The 27,309-nt window shown below is 31.9% G+C and overlaps 1 protein-coding gene and 1 long non-coding RNA gene across 10 annotated transcripts in view; both read left to right on the top strand.

The window, feature by feature from the left end:
- The window catches only part of LOC106880510 (voltage-gated delayed rectifier potassium channel KCNH8), a 135,701-nt gene extending 115,654 nt beyond the window's left edge, over nt 1–20,047 (top strand). For 4 of the 9 annotated variants that reach the window (XM_052975401.2, XM_014930489.3, XM_052975404.2 and 1 more), the window contains 7 exons: nt 2,209–2,458; nt 3,160–3,392; nt 4,987–5,078; nt 8,610–8,663; nt 12,640–12,738; nt 16,767–16,897; nt 19,281–20,047. In XM_052975401.2, coding sequence (XP_052831361.1) covers nt 2,209–2,458; nt 3,160–3,392; nt 4,987–5,078; nt 8,610–8,663; nt 12,640–12,738; nt 16,767–16,897; nt 19,281–20,020 — 1,599 coding nt within the window. In that variant the 3' untranslated portion in view covers nt 20,021–20,047. The remainder of the gene's footprint in view (nt 1–2,208; nt 2,459–3,159; nt 3,393–4,986; nt 5,079–8,609; nt 8,664–12,639; nt 12,739–16,766; nt 16,898–19,280) is intronic. The other 5 variants (XM_052975402.2, XM_089339351.1, XM_089339352.1 and 2 more) reach the window with 2 other exon arrangements.
- A 247-nt stretch (nt 20,048–20,294) lies between these two features.
- Nucleotides 20,295–27,309, top strand: part of LOC149131485 (uncharacterized) — a 7,118-nt gene continuing 103 nt past the window's right edge. The window contains exons 1-3 of the long non-coding RNA XR_016237736.1: nt 20,295–23,409; nt 25,918–25,973; nt 27,118–27,309. The exon at nt 27,118–27,309 is cut by the window's right edge and continues 103 nt beyond it. This is a non-coding gene — a long non-coding RNA (uncharacterized LOC149131485). The remainder of the gene's footprint in view (nt 23,410–25,917; nt 25,974–27,117) is intronic.

The following is a 27,309-nucleotide window of genomic DNA, read 5'->3' as shown; positions in this document are numbered from 1 at the left end:
TTGGGGGTTCAGCTTCATGCTAGGGGAGGAGGTGATACATTATGAGAATGTGGGGAGGTTGGAGCAGATCCTTGTAGAGGACCTGCATGGCTACTCACATCTAGAAGAGAGAAAAGAGAAAATGGTTGGTAGGAGCTGCAAAGTTTTAGAGAATGATGATAAGGTGCCCCGGGAGGCCTGCAACACAGAAATTGAACAAAAGTGGGTGAATGGATGGTTTGCAAAATTGTATGGGAAGGAAATAGATGGGATGGTAGACTACAAAAATGGATAAGGTTGAAGGGTGGATGAACAATAGTGAACCATGAATTGGAGAAGATTGAATCATAAGACTAAAATTATAAATCTTATCCCTTGATCTATTTTACTTTCCATAATCAAGTCTATAAGTAATTTATATCTCTACATAGGTGCAGGTATAGGTGTGTGGTAAGAATCTTGCTTCCCAAGCACATGGTTCTGTGTTCAGTCCCATTGCATGGCACCTTGGGCAAGTGTCTTCTACTATAGCCTCAGGCAAACCAAATCCTTGTGAGTGGATTTGGTAGATGGAAACTGAAAGAAGCCCGTCATATGTATATGTGCGTGCGTGTGTGTGTGTGTGTGTGTGTGTGTGTGTGTCCTCACCACTGCTTGACGACTGGTGTTAGTGTGTTTATGTCCTCTTAACTTAGCGGTTTGGCAAAAGAGATCGATACGTAAGTACCAGACTTTAAAAAAAGGTACTGGTGTCACCCCATTCTACTGGAGATTCGTCAAGGCAGAGCCCCAGCATGGCCACACCCTAATGACTGAAACAAGTAAAGAAAAGATCAGTAGTTCCTCAACTTAGTTTGTCATGGAATTCTGTTACAGATTTCTAAGATTCCTGGAATATATACCAATACTTTAAGGACAACCCTTGTCATCTTAATTTTAATTAGACATTAAAGCAAACAAACAATTGTTTTGGAGATAATTTATTCCTAGCAAAATGAAAACAATATATGTTTACTTATTCTGAAAATGGTGAATATTATTTTTGTTTATAATAGAAGGTTTATTAGATTTTATTAAAAGACACCTTTTCTCACAGAATTTTTGAAAAATGGATTCTGAGAAATACCGATTAATTCTTTACATCAATATTTATACAAAAAGCTCTGTATTGCAAGTGACTCTTGTTATTTCTAACTATTCTTCTTTACTTTTTTATTCTTTTTTATTTCCTTTTCTTTTTTTTTTCCTCTCCAACTCATTCCTCTCCTACTCAATGAAATAAATATAATTAGATATGAAAATAAACAATAGACATAGAAGCAGACACAAAACAAATAGAATAATCTCCTAATATAATAATGAGTGTAGTGTTTATATATATATATATATATATATATATATATATATATATATATATATATATATATGTATATATATGTATATATTTATATATATATATCTGTCCAAAATACACAGTAGGAATACAGGGAGAGGAGAGAAAGTAATAATTGAGTGAAGGAGAAGTAGTGAGAGTAATAGCCATGACTGAGAGGGAGTGAGAGAAAGTAATAATAATGATAGAGAGAGAGAGGAAGTGGCAAAGAGAGCATTGTGTATCTTCTATTATAATAATCTACTATAATAATACTCCAGTGAATTTCTCTGTCATAACATATGAATGAGAAGGGAAGGGGTGATCTACCAATGGAAGTGGGATGGTGAAGAGTTAACGGTGAAATAAATATCAAACAGTGCTTCAACTCTGTGTAAGTATATGTGTGTGCATGTAAAAGGGAGGACTGTGAATGTGTGTGTATGTTTGTGTAGAATATATGCTTGAGTGAATGTATATGTGTTTGCGGATGTTTATTTAGAAAGATACATAGAAAATAGAATCTCTCTCTCTCTCTCTCTCACATGCACACACACACACACACACACACACACACACACACACAGAGTTGAAGCACTGTTTGATTTCTTTTTTACATTTTTGTACCCTTTTTATATATAAAATACTACAATTAGCTGTCATTTTTGATGGCACGGGGCCAGCTAGTAATAATAATAATAATAGTAGTAGTAGTAGTAATGGTGGTGGTGTGCAAATATATAAATGATACAAGAATGAACAATAAGTAGAGGTGTACATCAGATAAATATACATCTCACAAAAGGTAGAATATTCTTTATAATCAATCAATCATTTACTTTTCTTTATCATTTCAGTTATTTTATGAATTCCCAGATGAAATGAAAGGTGAAATATCAATGCATCTTCATAAAGAGATTTTGTCTTTGCCATTGTTTAAATGTGCTACTCATGGATGTATGAAGGCAATATCCTTACAAATTCGACGTACTTTCTGTGCACCCGGCGAATACTTGATTCATCGAGGTGATGCCATTAGCTATCTTTACTTCATCCTTAGTGGTTCTCTGGAGATTCTCAAAGATGACAAAGTGGTGGCACTATTAGGTATGTAATCAATTCTTATAATGTGCAAATTTTGGTTAATTATTGCTTTCTAAGAAAACTTATTTTCTCCATTTGCTGAATGGTGTCCCTCGTTTAGCTTTTCAGTCTTCAACATCCTCAGTAAATTTCTTTCTTTCTTCTTGATGGTTATATATTACTAGTTGAGTACTGGGGTTGGTGTAATCAACTTACCCCCTTCCCATAAATTTCTGGTCTTGTACCAAAATTTGAAATCAATATTTACAATTGCATTTTCATAATAAATATATTTAAGAGAATTTTAATTTTATGTTGTCTCAGTAAATAGCACTTAATTCAGTGCAGCCATCAAATATAAAAAAATATCTCAGGTTTCCCAACCATGTCAAACAAATATTTTCTTTTTTTTTTTCTGCATGACTTTAATGAAATTGCTAATTCCTGCTGCTAGGTAGGACAAACTCTAATGCAGTATTTAGTTATGCCTCTTTAAATATTATTTAGCATTTAGTTATACCAATTCTGATTTTCAATGTCACTAAGATCAATTTTCTTTTTCATTCTTCTAGGGTTGATTAAACAAAGTATCAGTCAAATACTAGAGTTGATTTCATTAACCATAGTCTTTCCCCAAGTTTGTGGCATTGCGCCATTGTTAGAAATTAATATTCTAACTTTTAATGTTCCCTTGTTTTTTAATCAATTATATTTTTCAAATCTAGGTAAAGGTGATCTATTTGGTATTGACCTCCAATTTGAAGATCCAGTCGCTAGTTCCAGTTGCAGTGTGAAATCGTTGACGTACTGTGAACTTCAGTGTATCAACCTAATGGGATTTATCAGTGTCTTGTCATTATATCCTTCTGTAGCAGAAAAAATTGCTAATGCTGTCCAGCAGGAACTTACCTTCAATCTCAAAGATTGTGAAATTGATTTAGAAGCAGAGAATAATTTTGTAAGTTAAATTTTCTAGCAAGCCTCTGTTTCTTCTGTTATGCTCAATTAAAAAAATTAAAAAACATGATTAGCATAAAATGATTTTGAGGTTCATTTGGGTCAGTGGTTATGATGATGTAATGCTGGCTTGGCTCTTGTGGTATTCTCTTGTTTTTCAATCTGATGAGAAATAGCAACACCCATAGATATTTTTAGTCCTTCTTAAATTGAGAGTAAGAACAAGTGGGTAATAATAATGTTGAGTTTTGAGTTTACAATTTAGTGCTTGAGTAGTAAATGGAGTTATTGAGGGATGTATAAGACTTCATTGTTGTATGTTTCTCATTTACGTTGTTAGCTCACATAATAACTGCAGGTGTGGCTGTGTGGTAAGTAGCTTGCATCTCAACCACATGGTTCTGGGTTCAGTCCCACTGTGCGACACCTTGGGTAAGTGTCTTCTACTATAGCCTCGGGCCAACCAAATCCTTGTGAGTAGATTTGGTAGACAGAAACTGAAAGAAGCCCATCATATATGAGTGTGTGTGTGTTGTGTTTGTCTCCTGCCACCACTTGACAACCAGTGTTGGTGTATTTACATCCCCATAACTTAGTGAATCGGCAAAAGAGACTGATAGAATAAGTACCAGACTTAAAAAAACAAAAACGAATAAGTCCTAGAGTCAATTCATTCAAGATGGTGCCCCAGCATGGCCACAATCTAATGACTGAAACAAGTAAAAGATAGACTATAAGAGATGAGTCACTATTCATTTAATTATAAAAGTATGAACAGGACCTCCACCTTTCTTTTTATTTTACTAGAAAGGCCAACTGAAGAACCTAGAGTTGTGTCTTCTCTACAAATTGTATTTAAATTTTCCAACTTTTAATGTAACGTACATGATGCAACAGTTATTTTAATGGATATAGAGTAATATCAACATAAGTGATATGTTTATTCAAATTTTCTGAAACCATATCTACACACGTGATGACACCTCCTCATGTACAAAACTGTATATTTTAGTGATTCTCTCATCTCTACTTTTGAAAATACAGTGATGACTCCGTTTCACTGAGTTTTAATAAGACTGAAAAATATCTAGTGTTATCTTCCAAATGCTGAAATGATTAAAATAACATTAGTTATTGGATAATGTTGTATTCATCACTGAATAAGCATTTTAAATTAGAGTTTTGGTAATCACTGTTTTAAATATGATTCTCATGCTGAAGGTGTCTCTGAATAATTAACTTCTCCCAAAAGGGAGAGAGATAGATAGACAGACAGATAGATAGATAGATATTTAGAGAGAGAGAGATGAAGGGCCAGAATAGGTGAGAGAGAGGACAGAGCAAGAGGATGATGGGAAAGGTAGTGGGAATGGGGTGAAGTCAGAAGAGGATTGATTGAGAGAAACAGAAGTGAACAAAAGTAACAAAAATAACAATATCAGTAACAGATGTTCAATGTCTTATTAAAATTATCATATAAACATTCAGTAAGATATATTTTAATTATTCCAATAAAGGAAGAAATAGCAATGAATAATTACAATATTAAATGTAAACACATTTATATATATATATATACATACATAATTTCACAGGATAATACAAGGCCCTCCATAGTTGATGGTGATGATAGAAATAACTGCAACAATTCGGTAATAGTGCCACGTTATCTGCTTCCTGGATCAGGGTAAGCATTTTCACATAAGTTATTTTATGTTGTATATTCATGGTTTTTTAATACTTTCTGTTGTATTTTATTTTTTAGCTAATCTGAAGAAGAGAAAGACCCTTAATTATTTCAGTTCTTATATTGACTCACAGAAATGGCTGGTTGAAACTATTGTCATTTTAGATTGTTGCAAATTGTTGTTGGAGAGTCAAAATGGGTGAGAAAAAAAATTCAGTGGGATACAGGGTTCATGAAATAAGTACGACTCAAAGAATTGGGGTCCACCTTGTGACTATATTAAGAGTAATTATTATTAGGAATGGTGAATGACAGAATGCCTTGTGTCTTTTCATGTTCTGGATTTAAATCTCACCAAGGTCAGTTTTTATTATTTTTCTTTTGCAGCGTTGATAAAATAAGAAACAACCCAGTACTCAGGTTAATTATATCAACTGCCTTCTTTTTTTTTTAAAAAAAAGTGGTCTTCTACATATATTAGAAGTCAGAATTGTTGTTTGGTTATCTTTACTTTTCATCTCTTCATTGTCAATAAAGAGTGTATACCTTTATTATACTGGCATCATTTAAAGTACGACATAGTTTTCAGATAAAAAGAATTTTCAACATTGTCATCATCACCCTCATTATCATTATTATTATTATTATTGTTAAAGCAGGATTGTTAGCACACTGGGCAAAATGCTTAGCAGTTCTGAGTTCAAATTCAGCCAAGGTCAACTTTGCCTTTCATCCTTTCGGGGTCAATAAATTAAGTACCAGTTACATGCTGGGGTTGATCTAATCGACTGGCCTATCCCCCAAAATTTCAGGCCTTGTGCCTTTAATGGAAAGGATTATTATTGTTGTTGTTGTTGTTGTTGATTTGACAGGCACCATGGAATGGAGATGAATTCTTGGCGAACACTTCTCTGTATTTCAATTTTGATTTTTCAGCTGATATCATTTCACCTGTATAGTATAATACTCTTAGAAAGAAAAAAGTAGAAAAAAAAATCATGGTTACTACTGGTTTCTGGATTTTCGCTGCCACATGGATCTGAAGTTTCTCATCCAAAGAAGAAACATTTGCTGTTGCTGCTTTCTAATTTTTGATTTAATTCAATTAGGTTTCTTTTCCTCTCCAGGTTGTCCTACAAAAATTTTTGCCTATTTTAAACTCAGTTGTTTAAAATAAAAACCTTTCCTGAAAAAAAATTTTCTGAATGACTATATGATGGAAGACCCATTCCAGCCGTTTATTAACACGCAAAAATGTTAAATTCACTTTAAATATATTTTATGAGATTGTCAAAATTTACATCACTAAACTGTAACCTGGTCACTGAAATAGTTTCACTGCAACTGTTTGAAAGTTTGTTAATAACCAGCTCTGAAAGACCTTAGGTTGTTTTTTTTCCTTTCTCTTCTTTTTTTTTCCTCTTCACATTTTTGTTGAGCTTAGGACTTTTGGGTTTGCTATATTCACACAGATTGACTTTCATCTTTTGACATCAGTCATTAGTCATCATTAGTCATTTTCAGCTTTCCTTGCTTTGTTTACAATATCCTATGTATTGTTATCATTCCCCCAGTTTCTTCCTCTGCTTTCTAACTTACTCCTTATTATTATTATTATTATTATTTTTGCCTTCCTCTTTCTGTTGCTACATATAAAATGTAAGGTGTAGCAGAACTTTCCACTATTGTGGCTTAAATCTTACAAATTAATTAGATTAAAATAGATTAAACATATTTTACAAGTGTTATTACAAAGAACAGAGGAAAAAAATGGAAAAAGAGGATTGGCATATGTTAATCTGAAAATAATGCTTTATCAGCATTATTTTCAGATTATAAGCATCTAATAGCACAAGCATGCAATTGTAAAAGCACATAATTATATAAGGAAAATGGGAAACTGAAAATGATTAACAATGACTGACTGATGACAAATATCATGAAGGCAATCTACAGGAATACAAAAAAACAAAAAAAACAAATGAAAAGAAAACATCTCTTAGGGATATATAAGAAAAAGAAAGGAACATGAAAGAAAACTGAAGGCCTATAAGAACTGACAGCAAATTTTGAAACAGTTGCAGTGAAACTGTATCAGTAAAGAAGGTTGCAGTTGAGTAACAAAAATGTTGACACCTCATGAAATGTATTTCAAGTGAATTTAACAATTTTGTGCATGAATAAATGACTAGAATGACTCTTCTACCATGTAATTATTTCAGTTTCAACACATCATCTTGGATTGTGTCACTTGCTAGACAAGTACAACTTCAAAATATTTTCAGGATATTTTCAAATTATATATAGCTAATTGAACACTCATTTCAAAGCCAGATATGATTTTTCTTTTTTACTAGTATATATATATATATATATATATACGCACACACACCATTAAAGTGAAAGTATCTGTCATTACAGTATCGAAATGTGATTGTTTCAGTTAGTGGAATAGTTTCATTTTTAAAGTGTAAGGATTTGACATGAGTGTTTTTGTTTCACTTTTGACATGTAATACTTAGATAGTGGAGGAGATATGATGTTGCTGTGGGCTCAAACTATGCAAGAAGTTAAAAATTTTTTTTGACTAAAACACAACTGGAACCCTAAGTAAGGCATGTGTAAAATTTGAATGAAATTGGTTGTGTAGTTCTCGAGTTTTAGGGAAGCACACACAGACAGACAGACAGACAGACAGACAGACACACATTCTCATTTTTATATATATAGATAACATTATTCCATCAGGAAAATTTATTTGAAATATGTACAGAAGAAAATATTTCGATGAACTTTGGCTGATGAAATAATTTTAGAATTGCATAAAATTATTGAAATGAGTATACAAAGAAGATTTTGAAATTTGATCTGTTATTCTCTCAATTTTATTTGGCTCTGTCCCTACAGTTTGGCTTATCCCCAAATATGTGCTACATTATACTTGGTCAAATGTGCAACATCAGCAAATTGGAGTTTAATATGGAGTCCTAGTGCTACTGGTAATGTGTCATGCGCTTAAAGCACACCACAGACCATTGAAGATATTTGGCATATGATGATATCAGGTACAAAATTGGGCTCTCAAACAATCAAGAGATGACTAGGTCAGCATTTTGGTCCTGATTTTATAAAAATCAAGCTAATTAAAAATGTTTTTCTCTTTATGTCACAGGAGTGATTATAGGTAACATTTCAAGACTTGGTGGTCACCGAAACTAGATGAAATGAAACACTGCTTATAGACACAACAAATTGCCTCCTTGTGCTGGTAGATCAATATCTTATCTGTTGAACATTTTACATGAACGTTGTCTACTTTTGTTGGCTGATGGTTGTATTTTATAAAACAATATTAAAGTCTACCTTGTTATGATGCTTAGAATAGTCCTTTTTAGTATCACCAGTATGTCATTCCAAAATTTCATTGTAAGAAATGAAAAGCTGTTACTGTAGCTGAACCATACAAATCAAGATATAGCAGCAGTCTTTTTCACCAGTTTCATCTGATATTCTTTTTTTTCCTCAATGCAGTGATATTGATAATTTTGGAAGAAACAACTTAATTCGAAGATGGCTACAGAAAAGGTACAGTTGTATATGTATAAGCAAGTTCTGCCCAGAGTAACAATGTAATGTCTTCCTTGACACATCCAGCCCACCTCAAATGAAACCCAGCTCCAACAGGTTATGCACTTACATTTAGCTTGATGGTAGTGATTACTCAGTTATAGTTCCTGTAGATCATAATGTAGGGAGCAGACTCAATCAGTTTATCTATGTTTCAATGTAATAGATACTTAATGATTCATGTATGATCAGGTACTGTCATGCACAGGAATAGATGTTGAAATTTCCTAGTAAACTTCACAAAAAGTCCTTCAATTAATAATATCAGAATATATGTATACATATGTGTGTGTGTGTGTTTGTTTAGGTAATTATGTATTGAAATTTATACTATGGGTTGATGCAGATGTCTGTGTGAATATTGTCTTTAGTGAATGTGAGGCAAAACTTGCTTTATTCGTCTTTAAATTTATCTTATTTTTATTCAGTTGTATTTGGACAAATTTTTGTAATTGTTTTTATTACTATCTTGCTGCTGAAAGTAATCTTCCTTGTTATTTTACAACAAGGATACTTAATTGCTTTTTACAGACAAATACACTTTCCAATGTCATCTATGTAACACACAAACTGTTTATTAATATTTCTCATTGACAGAAATAATACATATCTGAAGGAGAAACAATCTTTATTGTGCACTCAATATATCATATCACATTTTCATTTATCATTACATATCTTATTGCCCAGGTTTATAAGAACTGGTGACCTTCATTAATGAAATTAATCAGTCTAACTTATGACTGTGATTATTGCTGTGATTATTGCTAAAACTTCTGTAGTTATTAACCTTTTGACTGCGAAATTAAATGTCATGGTCAATCCAGTAATGATGTTATATTTACCAAAAAGATGAAATTGGTATTTTCTGCCAGTCACATTGCCTCAATAATTTTCATATATTTCAACAAAAAAAAAAGTGTTCAAACATGACATTGAATTGATTAAAATAATTGGTTCATCAACAAAAGATGGATTGGTATATAAAACTGCTTTCTGCAGTTAAGGGTAATGAAACTTTGAATGGATATATCTGATTTCTGCTGTAAAAGGGTTAACCATACAGTAAAAGGAACACATCTTTTGCAGGTTTATGAATACTTATTCCAGTGGTTCCCAGACTTTTTTTTTTACTTACTCTGCACTCTAGAGCAAATTTCAATGTTTTGGTGCACTTTATACATAAAACTATAAACTCTATTAAAAGTAGTATTTATATATCTTAACCCATATAAATTTATAAATAATTTGAACTTAAAAAAGTCATTAAGTGCTTGTTAATTGAGTAAACAAAGTATAGTTCTCAAGATTTTAGAATATACTTAGAACTTGAGTTTCTATTTTTTTTTTTTTGCATAGTTTTGTATAAATATAATTTTATTGTTTTCATAATGCACCTAGCTACATCCCACAGTACACCAGTGTTCCTTGAAACATCATTGAGGAATGGCTAATCTATTCTAACCTCATCCTATAATTACTATGATTTTTACTTTAATATCATTATCTATTGGCTTTAATGTTCAGTATTTTTTTACCCTATTTATTGTACCTGCTTTCCTTCACATATCTTACTACTGACACACACCGTTCAATAAGATTCTGCTAATATGCCACTGAAACACACCAGGATTTTGATATTTATAAACACTGATAATATATATATATATGATTAGTGTAGCAAATAACTGAATGTAACGTTACCCACCCTGATGCTTTCAATGTATTAATTATGTGTGGAAGATTTATGTTTTTCATTCTTTCTGTCACCTGAATTATGTTTTCTAATCAGAACCTTACTAGTTTCTATGGAGGTCCCTTTCTAAGTGAATTATTTAAAAATATACTTTGCTAGTAATATACTCATCCATCTTAAATCACAATGAATAACATATTTATATCATTTTTTTCCTTCGTCAGTGCTGCATGCAAGTACATTTATAGAAATGCAGTTACGCCTCCAGTCTAAATAGTCTTTTTTTTTTCCCCCTGGTTCAGTGTAAACTCTTAGTGTCATTTATTTTCATGGGACATGTCATTTGGGAAACCCATTGCTTTCTGATTTCCTGCTGCTGTATTTCTCTGTTTCCTATTTTCTTTCATAGCATCCAAACATGACTTCACTCATACTCTACCACTGCCAAGTGCGGAACCAGATCAATGGTTTGCTATAGTCTGACTCTTAAGCTATGTTTCTGTTCTATAACAAAGTGTAAATAGAGTGGACATTAACATACTTGATGTAAAGAGGCAGTGTATTTCAATTAATTCAAATTACACTGCTATTAATGAGAAACTATAGTTATCTTAATGATTGATTCTGGTCAAGAAGGACAAGGGAGACAACTCTGGAATTAAAATTAATTAAATGTTGGATGCTGTGGGGAATAAGTGTGATCTTTAGCAGTGCAGTGACAACTCTGGACATATTTCTGTCTTGTTAGGCCTCATTAGTAAAGCATAGCCCAACAACATTGCCAGATATTAGAATTTTGTATATGAATAGTGAGTGGTGTAATATAACTTGAGAGAGTACTTCTTGGTTCACTACATCAAATTTGTTAATACCCACTTTATTGTGTTTCAGTTAGCTCTTGACTTGGGGTATTTTACCCCAGCCGTCTGGTTCACCAATCCTCAGTCAAATCATCCAACCCATGTTAGCATGGAAAGCGGACGTTAAATGATGATGATGATGATAACTCCATGCCTGGAGTTGTCACTATACTTCCCAAGATCTAATTAACCCCCTGAGTTCATTATATATTTCATTAGTTTGTATTTTGGGTTTTCTCTTTAACCAAATTAGCCATTAAGATAATGATTACTTCTAATCCCTAGGGTGTAATTTGAATTAATTATAATAACTTAGTTCATTGCATCAAACACTTCAACACACACTTTACTATGTTTGGTATTTTTCTTAGGTCATCCTTATTATATAAATACTGAAAAAAGTGTCTGAAAAGGTATTGTTATACTGAACATGTGTTCAATCTTTGCCACTGTAAATAACTGCATTGGGATTTTTTAAAAAATACACTACTCTATACAGCCCAATTTATTTGACCAGAGAATATGTATTGCAAACTGCTTCATTTTTTCTTCTTCAAACACTGAAAAAAATTTAATACTAACACAGATAAAACATTCTGTTTAGTCTTCAATGTTTGGCTATTTTTATGCTCTTTCCTATTGAGAGAAACTTTTCTTAACAGGAAAGAGAAGAGTTGGACATAGACTGATTAAAAGAATTGAAAGTAAAGATGTTTCTGTGAGCCACAAACTGGAATTTGTTATTGGAGAAATTGAAAACTTGTAAAAGAATGAGTGATTGGATCTGATAACATTAGGTGTTACAGAAGAATTTACTTATGTTTATTTATTTTATTAGCTCAGAGGTTTATATTCTTCAGAAAAAGAGGAAATGATATTGTGATGGTCATACCTTTCTCAAGGGCATGGCAATATAAACAAAATGAACTTACTTTAAGTAGGAACTGAAACTAGTTTATTGATTTGGGTTTAGCATACCTTGATTGTATGGTCTTTACCTCATAAGAACTAATAAATATTACAAAAAAAGTCAGTGTATCAATTTGTGCTAATATTGAAAAGGGATAGAGGGATGTAAAACCAGCCATAAAGAATAGCTGTGATCAAGTAACTAACAAGGTAGACTATTTAAGGGTAGCAAATTAGCAACACCTTTAAATTTAAACAATTTTTCAGAGTTTGCTTTTATAAATTTTTATCAAATCTGAAAAGATCTGTAAGAGAGTAGCTTAATGTTCTACATTTCAACAATACCACAACCAGTCTGTCTTTAGTGGTCGAGAAATATGATTAGATTTTCATTATAATCAATGTTGTTATTCTTGACTTAAATATTACCAAGTTCCTTAAGTCACCTTTAAATGGCTTATCTTGGCAGGAACACATTTCCAAAACTTCAAAAACAACAACAAAGAAGAACTTCTATGCCAGTACCAAGAAATAATGCCAGCTTCTCATCTTCCAGTACAATTTCCAGGTCAGCTTTCTCATGGAATCTTGCTTGCACAATCTGGCAGTCAGTGTGGAGAGAGCTTCCTCACCACTAGAAGAGCACAAAATCAAAGCAGTCTTCGTTATTGAAATAGTTCAATGGCTAGAGTTTCTCCTCATTAATTCCAACACCCAGCTGATTATATACATATATATATATACCTAAAAAAAAAAAAAGACCACTTGCAAGATAATTGATGTATTTAAAACAAATACAGAAAGAAAAAAATACTGCCAAAATCATAATTTCTTTTGCTGTAATTTGATATTTAATTTATGTGATCATGTGATGTTTTAATTTTTAAAATTTAAAACAATATTTTGTTCCTATCTGTATTCATTTATTTTTTTTCATCTCTATTTTGTTTTTCACTTCATTTTTTTTTTTTTAAGTTTCTTTTTTTATGAGAACCTTTTCATTAAGATTTCTCATCGTTTATTACTCATTGATGTATTCAGTGCTACAGAATGATAAAAACCAACTAGGTAACCTAATTTTCTTTTCAACCTGGAAATGTTTACTTTTATTGTTAATATATAAGGAAAAGGTACAAACTGTACATCCTCCATCTATAAGTCTGTATTATAATATCTCTGTAAAACATTCATTGTTATATTGGCAGATATGTTAAATGTCATTGTGCAACTAAATTCTCAGAAACTGAGTCTCTGATCTGGATTTCATATAAATTTAGAATTGACTGTTTTTATAAGAGTTTGTCAATTCGTTCAAGTCCAGTGGCTTCTTAAGTTCACAACAAGCTTCATCATCTATGTTTGTCTATATAGCCATAATGAGGCATTCTCTGAAATTAAACTCCAACTCAAATGACAATTACTTAGTAAAATATATCAGCATTTTATCTCCAATATCCTTTTATATTTGTGTCCAGCTCACTAGTTAATCACCCTATGTCAATCTAAGTATCCTATCTATGTTGTCTGGTGAATATTATCCTTGGGAATCTTTGCATGTTCATTTGAATACTCAAGCCCTGTCTACTGTTACAATCATTTCCAATTACAATATACCAATCATTTATAGAGCTTCTTTAGATTGTCAAACTCTTCCCCCCCCCCCCCCCCATTTTGTAACACCCTGTACAAAGACTATCCAGTCCATCATCAATCAAATATATAGTTTTAAGAAACTGACTTTCCACTCAGTGCAAATATCACATGGTCATTGTCACTGAATAATCATTTTTATTTTATATTCATTGTCACCTGACATTCATTTTATTTTATGCTCATTGTCATCCAACAATTTTATGCTCATTGTGAACCAAAAATTATTTTATGATTGTTTCTGATATCTTTTAATCTTAATTAGCTCAACCTTCTTTATCTCTTACTGTACAGGATGAAACATTTTGTTATTGAATAATATGTGCTTATGGGCTTGTCATGTGTGAACATGTATATATGCACATATGTAAATGTATGTGTATTCAGTCTTTAATGAGAGCTATTTTTACTCAGGACATCAGCCTTACTAGAAAATGGGTTGATTGTTCATATTTTGTAACAAATATTGTGTCTTATTACAAATATATCTCACACTGAGTTTGTCTTCCTAATTAGAAATAGATAACATAGCAATTAGAGCTCACTGTTGTAACCAACCAAAAACAATGAGTAGTTGGTGAGTATTTTTTGTTAGTTAGTAGTCCCAATATCAAGTCCTGCTGTAAATTACTTGGAAGGAAACATACTTCATCTATAATTTACTATCCAAGTGATGTTATAGAATAGTATTCTTTTAGAGTTTTGAAACTAACCAAATCATATCTTTTATTAACTTTAAGTTGATAATAGTATCATGATTAATTATATGCTACCAAAATGTTGTTTATTTATGTTTTTTTTTTCAGCTTTTCACAAATAAAGTATGAGCTTAAGACTCCTTATAAATATGTTTTATTAATTTTAATAGGACTTCATGCAGTGTGTTTTAGTTAAGTCATCATAATACAACTTACATTTAATGTTTGCAATAGCATTACAGACCAAATTATGTCAACCTTTTAGCACTTACATTATTCTGCCATAGTAATACTTATTTATTCATTTTGTTTAGAAATAATCATGCATTATCCTCCAGCTTTGAGATTTCGATGAGGTAACTCTTAATTTTTTGAATGGTATTGTAAAGTTGGTGTGAGAGGCTAGATCTGGACAGTGTGAACATGAAACAGGTAGAATATTTTGGTCGGATGTGGCCAGTTTAAATGCTAAAGGGATAAAATATTTTTTTCTGAAAAACTTCTATATAAGAAGTGGTTTTTAAATTATTTTCGTATAATTTGCTTTTCTTCAACAATAGCACTTCTTAATCAACAGTTAAAACAATATTTTATTCACCTTTTTCAGTCTCAGAATATGAAACCTTAGGCAAACATTTTCTCCTACAGCATCAGATTCACTAATACTTTGAGAGTGAAATTTGCTAGATGCAAACTATGTAATAACCAGTTATATAAATAATATCTTATGTGTACAGTGTGATGTACGATGATGTTACTGATGAGTTTAGAGCTCTGTATTGAGTGTCAGCACCCAGGCTACTTTCAGCAGAGTGCTGTCGTTACTACTGTACATAGCAGTATTACTGGTCATGACATGCAAAGAGAAATTATGATAGACACAAGATGCAGTTGATATCATTTGGGAACAAATCATATAAGCTGCAACTTTGGTTTTGTCATTTCTCATTCATATATATATATATATATATATATATATATATGTAAATATATAAAAACAAAAAGATAAAGAGAGCAAAGGTAAGGTTGAAGAATTTTATGGATAGAGTCTTACAGCTGTTTCTGGGAAGATCCAGTACTTCCCTTCATCGGAGACAGAAAAAATAAAGTTATCTATTATTATATCCATAGGCGGATATTTTTAGTATGAAGTGGTAAACTAATCGGTATACAGCACTTACTCGGTATTACCTGTATCCTCCGGGGTTTGGTTAAATCCAATACCCTCCTCAACCTTATATATATATATATATATATATACAGTTAATAGGGTGATGCTTATTTATTCACATTGTTTTGAGTTAATCATGCATTGTCTCATAGCTTCAGCATTTCTATGATCCACTTGTTTAGTTTTAGAATGGCATTGTAGGGTTGGTGTGAGAGGTCAGATCTGGTGAGTTTCAACATCAAAAAGGTTAAATATTTTGGTCATATATGGCCCATTTGAATATTAAAGGGTTAAAATAATCTTAGCCATTAAACTTAAGTTGTCTTTCCTTCATCTACTAGTTTTTCTAATTAGATTTTTTTAATGCTCAGTGTTTGACATGCATTATTACTAACGATTTTTGTTCTTGGGTGGCAACTGTTATTTCCTATTTATTTATCCCTTAAAAGTATGAAAAATGGCTACTATTTTCTTCAAACTTTACTTTTGTTACATTTATTCACACCCCTAAGAATCCTTTTCAACACATGGCTGTGATACTTCCTCACTTCTCCTGCTCATGATCAGAGATGCACTTATTGTCACACACTAAGGAACATGCTCAAGTGGTTAAAGTCAAGTAAGTGACGAGCAAATCTGTGGTATTGAGCAGAATATTTGCTATAATGATATTTCTGCTACAGTAACTCAGCACTGAATCTGTCTGAAATGTAATGGAAAATAGGTCAGTTTGAAAACATTGATGCCCAGGTCACAAAAGCACTGTTTGAAGAGAATAGTAGTCATTTCCTTTGATTTCTAGATAGAAGCAAATAGGAAATAACACTTACTGACCCCATCCCCAAATTTTCTGTACAGTGTTACTATTATTTGGGTTTCATTAATGAAATTTATGAGCCCACTTTCCAGCTGTATCTTTCCAACATTTATTGTCAATTCTCTTTTTGAGAAGCTGAACATACAACATATATAATCGTTGAAAACAAAAATCATATGCAGCAATTTTGTTATCATTGATTTTTTTTCTTTTTATTAGTTGACCTCAGTCTATTGGATTAAGTTTATTTTATTCTGCAGGGAGGACATGGAAATTGGAAATAATGCACACATAAAAGGAAAAGTAAACTTCCAAAATGTTGTGGAAAGAATCACAAAACGTAAGAATATACAGAATACATTAAGGAGAAAAATACAAGAAATGAAAAAACGTAAGTCTTGATTTGATTTTATCCTTTGATTCTTTTTGTAATTTTGTTTTTTTTTTCTTAAAAAAGTGCAAACATTGATATCTGGTAAACACAATGAAAAACATGTTCAGGGAGAGCTTAGGTTTAGTCCAAGAATGTTAGCATTCAGCAAAGAAATACTGCAAAACTGAAGTCTATGTGTGTGTGTATGTGTGTATGTTTCTTTGTTTTGACATCATGTGCTAAATGTAAATAACTTCACCTTCATACAAGCTGTGATTTTTGTTTGCAATCTTCCATGGAATGAGTTTAGCTATTGTGCTATTTGCAATGGAATCGTGAAGAGAAATATTGTCTTGCTTGGATACAGGAAGAGAATCTGGATATAGAAAACCTGCATCAAGAAATTCTATCTTCTGACCCATGTTAGCATGGAAAATGCTAGACATTAAAATGATGGAGATAAAAGATCTTGTATGACTGATTAGTGTGTGTGTGTGTATCAGCAGAAAAGGAACTTATTCAAAACCAATTATATAATTTCCTCAGAAGGCATCGGACAGTCCAAGGCTACAGATGTGCACGGTGCTATGGTGTGAAGTATTAACATATTATCATCATCGTTTAACGTCTGCTTTCCATGCTAGCATGGGTTGGATGATTTGACTGAGGACTGGTGAACCAGATGGCTACACTAGGCTCCAATCTGATTTGGCAAAGTTTCTACAGCTGGATGCCCTTCCTAACACCAACCACTCCGAGAGTGTAGTGGGTGCTTTTACGTGCCACCAGCACGAAGGGCCAGTCAGGCGGTACTGGCAATGGCAACACTCAAAGTGGTGTATTTTACATGCCACCTGCACTGGCAACGATCTCGCTCGAATGTCTTTACACGTGCCAGGAAGGCGACGCTGGGCACAAGTGCCATCACATATGTGTATATATATATATATATATATATATATATATATATATATATATATATATTTTGATATAATTATTCATAATGCAGCATAATTATTACATATGTACAAACATGCATACATACAAAAACACATATAATATTGTTTGTTTATATGCATAAAGCATCTAGTGTTGCAATTACCAAGTCAGACTTGCTTGTGAACAACAGCTAAGTATATATATATGCGATGGATAAATTGTCACTATTTTATATTTTTAATTTTGCGCATGCACATTGTTTGTTTTTGATTTTATCGACTTACACAGTATAGTAGAGTAAGTTGGGCACTGTCTGTGAGAAAAACTGCACCATGACGCAATTCACTCTGCGAGGAATTTGGAAACAACATGCTGTACTGTTTGACATTCATGCTGGAAGCTCCAATATGAACATTTCAGAGTGTTTGGGTGTCAAATTAAGGATATGTTGAGAATTGAGCTGTGATGGACACCCACCTGCACACTAAATTCTTTGCAAATGTTCAACTTGCTGATACAATTTCTTTATATGACTTGCATGGTTCCTACAAGCCACATCAAGTTTTCTTAGCGACACCTGCTCTAGATCAACAAGCACTAGACTTTGTGGTTTGGTCTCTGTTAAGTACTTCTCCTGTAGTCTTCTCACTTGAAAGGGGGCATTAGTGGTACCCCATCCTAGTATGAACTTGAAGTATATCTCATCTAAGCTAATTTTCTTCCTAATTAGTTGTGCTACAACTTTATGTTTTTCATAACTTGGCCTGAGGCCTCTGCAGTTGCTTCTTTTTAAGATCTCATTTGCCCTTGTACAAATTCCTTCTCCTCCCGCTCTTTTTTCTTCTAAGAAAATTTTGTCATCTCAGTAACTATGCTTGATGGTCAAGCTGTTTTCTCTCTTTCATATCCATAATATCCACTTCAACCATAGCTCTATCAATCTTAATAACTGCTCCCTTTGTTGGGTCTATTTGGGTAGTCCCACTGTCTGTCTCATTCAACTTTTTCTGAAGCATTCCCATGTTTCATTCTTCTTGGAGTCAGTGATGGTGAATGTGGTGCTAACTTTAACATGCAGGTTTCTTACTATAAAATCTCTGATTCATTCTGATACATTACTTTGCAATCCAGAACACTTCACACTTCTGAGCCTCATGTCACAGAACATTTGGAAACTGCTTCTCCCTTGACTAAAAAAAAAAGGTCCAGTGTTTGGCTTTTCTTCTCACTACCTGTTATAGTTCTTTGATCCCTAATTTTTCCTTTCATTCCAGACCTTCTTAACTTTCATTGCTCTCTCTCTCTCTCTCTCTCTCTCTCAATTCAACTACTATGTTATCTTTTATCTGACTCAACATATATGTGCTATATCTATGTGTGTGTGTGTGTGTGTGTGTGTGTGTGGGACATATTCTTGGAGAGTTTTCTGATAAACTACATGTTATCATTATTTTTCTTCCAGTTAAAACTCAAAAAGAAGACAGTCAAAAAAATCTTGAAAGCAGTTCACTAGAAAAGTGTCAAATGAAAGAGCAGATAATCTGTCTATCAGAAGAAATGAACAGAGTTCATCATGAGGTGCGATCAGCTTTACATCTCTTGTGTGAACTTACCAATAAATCAATCAACAGTGTCATGGAACAAGTAACTGTTCCTGAGGTGAAGATTATCAGAGATTGCCCAAGGGACAGTATTGATTACAACCCAGACTCCCAAATAAGTGAGTGTACTGATGATAATCCTCCCATTCCTAGCTCTCCACGACTCATAATTAGTTCAAAGGCATTGGCAGACCTGACAAATACAGATTTTTCAGATATTTCAAAAGAAGATAATTTAGAAGATTCATCTGTAAATAAAAAGGTGTTGCAGCTTGAGGCACCAACCCATCAGGAAGACACACGCCATGAAATTTCTCCACAGGTGGCACCAAGGAAGAGTAAAGAAGCTAATAGAAAAAGCAGTGAAAGTCCACAAATCAGTGTCATATTTGAGCCGAATTCTACAAAACTAAATTGTCCAGTTAATTCCAATGTTGACATTTTAAGAAACAGAGGCCATTCAGACAGACCTCAAAGAGCAGCAGCTGAGTCCAGCAGTGCTAACCTCACAAAACCACTGCCTTTAGGATTAACAAATTTTCCATTTGCAGATGAAGACAATGAAAAGAAATCTATTGTAACTGAAATGACAAATGTGTAGGATATATATATATATATATATATATATATATATATATATATATATATATATATATATATATTTATTTGCATATATATATATATATATAACATATATGCATATATATATATATACATATATGCATATATATATACATATATGCATAAATATGCATATATATATACATATATGCATATATATATATATATATATATGCATATATATACATATATACAAATATATACATATATGCATATATATATATATATATATATATATATATATATATATATATGTATATATATATATGTAAAACCAAAATAGATTTTACTTTATTTCGATGATGTCCAGAAGGCACAATTTCATTGTGGAACCACAGAAAATTACTTCCAAAAGGGCATGTATAAAAAGTTAAACAATTTCAACTAAGAATCTTGAAAAAAAAAACAAAAAAAAACCCCAAAAAAACCACCGACAAAAGAACAAAACCAAAAAATAATAACTAAGACTAAATTAATTGAAAAGGAAAATCTTTTTAAATCAGTGGCACCAGAAATCTGAATTTGTTGCTTATCTGAGGACAAATCTGAAGGATCAATCTTTGCAATTAGCAAAGCAGATTATAAACCTCTTATTATACAGGAGGGTGTTTTTTAATGTTGAAGGCAATATCTGCTGGAAATGATCTCACCTGGTTATCTTTATAATGTATTTTTTAAACTTCCATTATTATTATCCCTATTATTATTATTATTATTATTATAGTAGTCTTATTTTTATTGCGTGCTTTTACTGCACTACTGAGCACAACACTGTATTTCTTGGCCATGGGCAGTGTTTTGCTTTGGTTTTGTATTTTCTCTTGTACTGACAGTATTCTAATATAATATGCGTGCAGTGCCTAGTAGTGACATTTCTTTATGTTGTGAATATGTGTAAGACTTTGGTTATGCATTTATCTGCATGACCATTACTCCTCCCATTTTCTCTCTCTTAAAAATCTCAGGCTTTATACCTATTTATTTATGAAAATATTGCTATTATTTATTTTCACGGAATACTTTTTTAACATGAATTACTTTTTCAGTTGTTCTTAGTGTTACCAGAGATCTTTTGATTTTCTCAAATTGCTGTTAAACTGAAGGTTTGAAAGTATGTAAACCATTAAAAAAATTTTTTTTCTCTTTTATCCCTCCATCATGACACAGTACACTGGCTAAATAGTATGTAAAGCTAAACTTCCTCTGGGTTATATTTTAGCTCATGTGCCAGTATATATGCTCGATTTGTGATTGAATTTGTTTTGAAGAGAACCAGAAAAATGTAATTATTAATTATCTAATGAATTTTCATCAAGTGTGGATTGAACATCTATCCTCTCCCCCTCAGGAATTTTTTTTTGTTAGTATTTATAACTTATACTCCTGAACTCCTGGTTTGATTACTTGTAGGAAACTTTAAAAAAAAATGTAACACAACATCAAATTATACCAAAATTTGTCAGATTAGAAAATTCCAGTAATTCAGATCTATGATCAAATTTATTCTCAATTATAATCAATGGGAAAAATCATTAACATTATAAATTACCATTTTCTCCTGGCCTATAAATTTGTGGCATGGATTTTATAAAAGAAACCAGCAATGTTATACTTTGATTTCAACCAAAAATTTCTACAATTTTTTTTAGTAGAGCTCTGCCTAACTTCTGGTTTAGACATTTTGAATTGTAGAAAATTTAAGAATTAGTTGAAACTAGTAATAAAAATATTTTAAAAATAAAAACATAACTAAATATACACCAGTAAAACTAACAATATGACATTGAGATGTGTCATAAAGATGAAACAAAACTGGGTGTACCATATCAAAAATCTGTCAAATCTGGAAAATGTTGTATTCTCTAATTTTGGAATGAAAATGTTATTAGGATTGTTAAATATCTGGAGATGAACTTTTGATAAAAACCAAGAGATATTTTTCTTGCTTATTCTTATGTGCAATGAGTAAGCAAAGAAGTTGATCTTCAGACTAAGGTTTCATTTCATTCTTTCGTCAATATTTGAAATATGTGTCTAGTATATGAGTTATCATTATTTATGAATTATCATTTTTTAAAATAGAAGAAAATATATAAACTTAAAAAATCCTTCCCCCAAAATAGAGGACATACTACTGGTCAAGGAATTGGATGTTAGCTCTCAGGGGTGGACTGGGGGGCTGAGAGGCATGTGCCCTTCCTCCCAAGAAAAGAAGTGCACTCTTCTAAATAATGTTATTATGCCCTTTTCTCCTGGAATTGTATTTCCTTCTGACCTTGTGCCCTCCCTTCGAAAAATTCCTGGGACTGCGCCTAGCTCTAGTCAAGTAATGTGTACATCCATTAGTGGTAAAGCTTCTATCAATGATTTGGCTTACAAAATATCCTCAAGAAATCTTGTCACTGATAGTGTTATATATAAGCTAATCATTTCAAAATCATGACATTGAACATGAGATGTTCAAAACATAAGTGGAACCCTTTTACTCAATGTGGGGCTTCTAAAATAAATCATGGGAATATTTGTGTCGATTGTGTTTACTATGCAATGAAGGGTACAATTTGATAGACATCATGTGCCTTCTGAACAACCATACATACAATTAGAAGTGCCTTTTCACCAGTTTTAAATGTATGTCTTGTATTTCCCTGTTTTTACTGTTGTAGGTGGGCATCTTTAATCATTATAAGGCAAATATTTTGTAGAGGAAGGATGCAGCCAATTAATTTGTGATCCCTGTATACTATTAGCATTTATTGTATAAACTTAGGTGTTATGAAAAAAACATTAAACAAAAAAAAAAAAACTTGCAAAACAGTAAAGGTTCAGACAATTTCCAAATTTTATGTAAATACTTGATTTACAGAACCATTCAAAACCTATTTTAGGATGGAAAAAAAAAAAAATTCAACACAGTCATGAAGCAGTATTTTTATTACAAAGTTATAATCTTCATCATCATTGTTTTGTATATCCTTCTGATGGTGCACAGGTACTGACAGTATTCTTGTTGTCAATCACAAGGTCATGTCATTTTGAGAGTTTGGCTGTCATCCTTGGGTTTTGTTTTGGTTTTCTTTTGTGTTGGGCTTTTTCGGCCTTGGTGTTTCCATCATGTTAACACCCCTGTTTACTAGCTGTATATAGTATGTGTTCACTCTGTTGCAACTGTGTTGTGATATATTCAATTATAAAAATAAAAACATTCTATGCATAATATTTGATTTATGGAAAATTAAAAAAAAATTCCAGGTTGCACAAAAATCTGTATTTCCATATGTTTGTGAAAATATGGTCCCTCATTCATTGTTGTTTTAAAGGATTATGTCCCAGCACTGAAAGGACCAAACTATTACTCATCAGTAACAAGTAAGTAGGATGCTTTGACGTTTATTTTTTATCTGCCCTTTTCTCAGATAAACATGATGAATTTTAGTGCCTTGCCCAGTGCACAGCACAATGCCAGCAGTGGGATATGAACTCACAACTCTTCAGCCAAGAGAGTCACATGTTACCTCCTCAGCCATTGCAACTCTTCAACATAGATACTTAACATACAGTGTGTGTATGCATATATGTACAGGAGTGTGTGTGTGTACTAACTAATGTTGGTTTTGTAGTTCTTAGTAGAATTATTTGATGAGATTGTAAACATAACTGGTATACTTTTATGCGTTCAATGATGTGTGCATTGATGACATTAATATTGATTGTTGAAAACTGACCATAGCTAGTATACCAGTTGTTTGGCCAAACTGCTGTTTGTGATACATGTCCAATAACACTGGTATTTTATTTATAACTGAAAACAGCAAAGAAATGTGAGGATTGAATGGCTGAGATATGAACTTTTGAACCATAAATCTTCAGTTTAAACATTGCCACATACTTTAGAATGTGTCTTTGTGTACTGAGCAAGATACCTCTTTTATCTCTATCAATGTATATAGAAAACAAATTTAATCAGTTTTACTATACCTGTGATTGTTGTTATGAAGAGAACTCCTCCCTAATTTCTTTCATCAACTCATGTAAATGCATGAAGTTGCATATTTATCCGACATATCTATCTCAATATTGGGGAAATGAGTGTAACATAATTAAAATACAACCATATTGAAAGACATTTTACTTTCAAAAATATCTGTTACCTACAATTTATTCTTCAGCAAGCTAAAACCTTACTTTGACTACATACACCATTCTTCTGATTATATATAAATATGTTTTATGCATAACATTTGCTTTATGGAAAATTAATTAAGATATGAGTTACCAGATAGCTACAGAGGACAAGCATTGTCTAAAAGATATTTTTTTCTTCAGAATTTTCAGCTGCAAAATAATAACTATAGATTACAACCCCTTAGCTTTTAAGAAGGAAATGAGCCACTCAGGGAATAGACTATGTATATGTGGGTGGGTGTGTGTGTTTATATATATATATAACTTATTGTTTTTCACATTTTCCTTATTGGATTTACTTGAAGCAAATCAGCAATTCCTGTTTGTCAATATCCAATGTCTAAATGTACAGAACTATTAAAACTTTAACGGAGATATTGATGGTAAAGAGAAATGTTTTAACACTAAATCAGTATTACATATTGATTAAAATCTATCAGGCATACAATATTTTGATCATATAAAAAATAACATTTGGATTTATCTGTGAGATGGCAGTGATGGGGCAGTTATGCAGAATTCTAAATAAAAAGTACGACATGACATGATATGATAGCATTGTTCTGACTGCAATGAATTTGAATGAGGCTCCACAAGATTTAATTCATGATCCATCAACTCACATGTTCTCTTCTAAAACCCAAATTTAGATTAAGGACAAAATATATATCCTCCTGCTAAAATTATATAGTATTGGCTAATTAACTACATCATTGTTGTATACACACATGCATATTAATGCATGTGTATTTATTGTAAATACAGTGTCTTTGCAGTTAAATGTGGTATATACATATCTATATGTATTGAGCAGTATGAGAGATATTAGTGATGAGAGATCAAAAAATATGAATTTTATTGCTGCTTTAGGTTTTAATATAATCATTGTCAGATGAGGTGACAGAGACAAGTAAGCATTATTCAGAAAGATGTAGGGATAGAAAGACAGATAGGCAAACATCTCATTATATGTAGTCCATGAAACAAAATTATGTATAAAAGACATTAGTTCACAGCACAACAGTTTTATAAATAATAAAAAAAAAAGAGCAAAATAATTACGGAAACTTTACTAATAGCAAAATTCAAACCAAAAATCAATACACAGATACAAATAAATTATAAAATCTACCAGGACTTAAACTGTTGATGAGATCAGTAAAGTCTTGAAATGTTATTGGAAAGAAACATTATTTTCCTTGATAAATATAAGGAATAATAAAGAAATGTGAAAAATCCCTAAAAAAATAAAATTCAGACAACTGAATTCTTACATACAAACAAACACACTCATGCAATATATACATACATAAAATGAAAAGTAAGCAAGTATTAAAAAACACATGTGTATATATATATATATATATATATATATATATATATATATATATATCAAAGTAAATGAAAGAGAAGCAAAAAAATACATAAAGGAATTCCTTATAACAGGGTGATATAATATACATCCATAAATAGCTAATATACTGTGGAACCATAAATGTTATAGAAATGTTATTTTGATGATTGATCAAACTTCAAAGAGTAGAAGGTCCCTCTTTACTACTATATCATTTCAAACAAAATTCTTAAATAAAAAAAATTAAAAAAATTAAATTTACATTTGTTATCTTTATTATTATTATTATTATTATTATTATTATTTGAATTACTAACAGAAAGAGGTGTCTTTTACAGTTTCTAAATTTAAATTTGGATGTTTCAAGTGGCTGTTTACAGATTTTCATTTTTCTGTAAGTTGGTTTTAGATTTTTGTTTTTGTATTTGATAATGCATGTGCTACCCCCATTATATCGGGGTTAGATGAATTTTTTCCTTTTATATATATATATATATATATATTTTTACTTGTTTCAGTCATTTGACTGCAGCCATGCTGAAGCACTGCCTTTTAGTCGAGCAAATCGACCCCAGGACTTATTCTTTGTAAGCCTAGTACTTATTCTATCGGTCTCTTTTGCCGAACAGCTAAGTTACGGGGACGTAAACACCAGCATCAGTTGTCAAACGATGTTGGGGCAACAAACACATATACACACATATACATATATACAATGGGCTTCTTTCAGTTTCCGTCTACCAAATCCACTTGCAAGGCTTTGGTCGGCCCAAGGCTATATTAGAATGCACTTGCCCAAGGTGCCACGCAGTGGGAATGAACCCGGAACCATGTGGTTGGTAAGCAAGCTACTTACCACACAGCCACCCCTGATATATATATATATATATATATATATATATATATATATATATACACATATACACATAAATTTCACCGGGTAGTCTCTTTCAAAGATGTACTAAACATGGTTTTTTTTTTTTTGGAGGTGGTAATTAGGAGTTTTCTACCCTCTATTGAGGTGAAATAAGTTTTTTCTTTCATTAAAAGAAAAAAAAAATAATAATTTTCACCTGGAAGTCTCTTTCAAAAATGTACTAAATATGGCTTTTTTGGTGATGTTAGTCAGAGGAGTCTTCTACATCTGGAAGAAGATGATTAGGTGCTGGTGTTTGGATGCTGACGATTTCATATGTCTAATTGGAAGTTCAGCTTCTTTCAGTGAGAGTACTCTTTGGTACTGGAGGCAAACATACAGATGCAGACATAGAAATATATACATATAGATAGGAAGAGCAAACATTGCATACTAATTTATAATTGCTTGTAAAGACACCATATCTAATTTTAAAACCATTATATACTACAAAATATATCTGGAAATGCTAAGGGGTCTTAAGCATTTTTTATACACATCTCTAGGGAAAAAATGAAAAATTTTAGTAAGACCCCTATCAATTGGGAAATAATCTATTTTCTCAATAAATATTAATAAAAGAATTCACCAACTCCAATCTTTTGTCTCTATCTTTATTCAGTGGTGTTCCAGTCATACATATTATAACCGGCAGAGGAACGTAGATGGCAGTGGTAAAAGAGACCAATAATAGGAATGAGAAGAAGTAAAATATTCTGAAGACAATAACAATTTCTTTCAGAAAGACAACAGACATTTGCATGTTTTTATAATTAATTTATTCAGTATTGGTAGAAACGAAAAAAAAAATATA

This window comes from Octopus bimaculoides, chromosome 21, assembly GCF_046866305.1.
Source record: "Octopus bimaculoides isolate indiv1 chromosome 21, ASM4686630v1, whole genome shotgun sequence".
NCBI lineage: Eukaryota > Metazoa > Mollusca > Cephalopoda > Octopoda > Octopodidae > Octopus > Octopus bimaculoides.
This window is presented reverse-complemented; position numbering and strand designations above follow the sequence as displayed.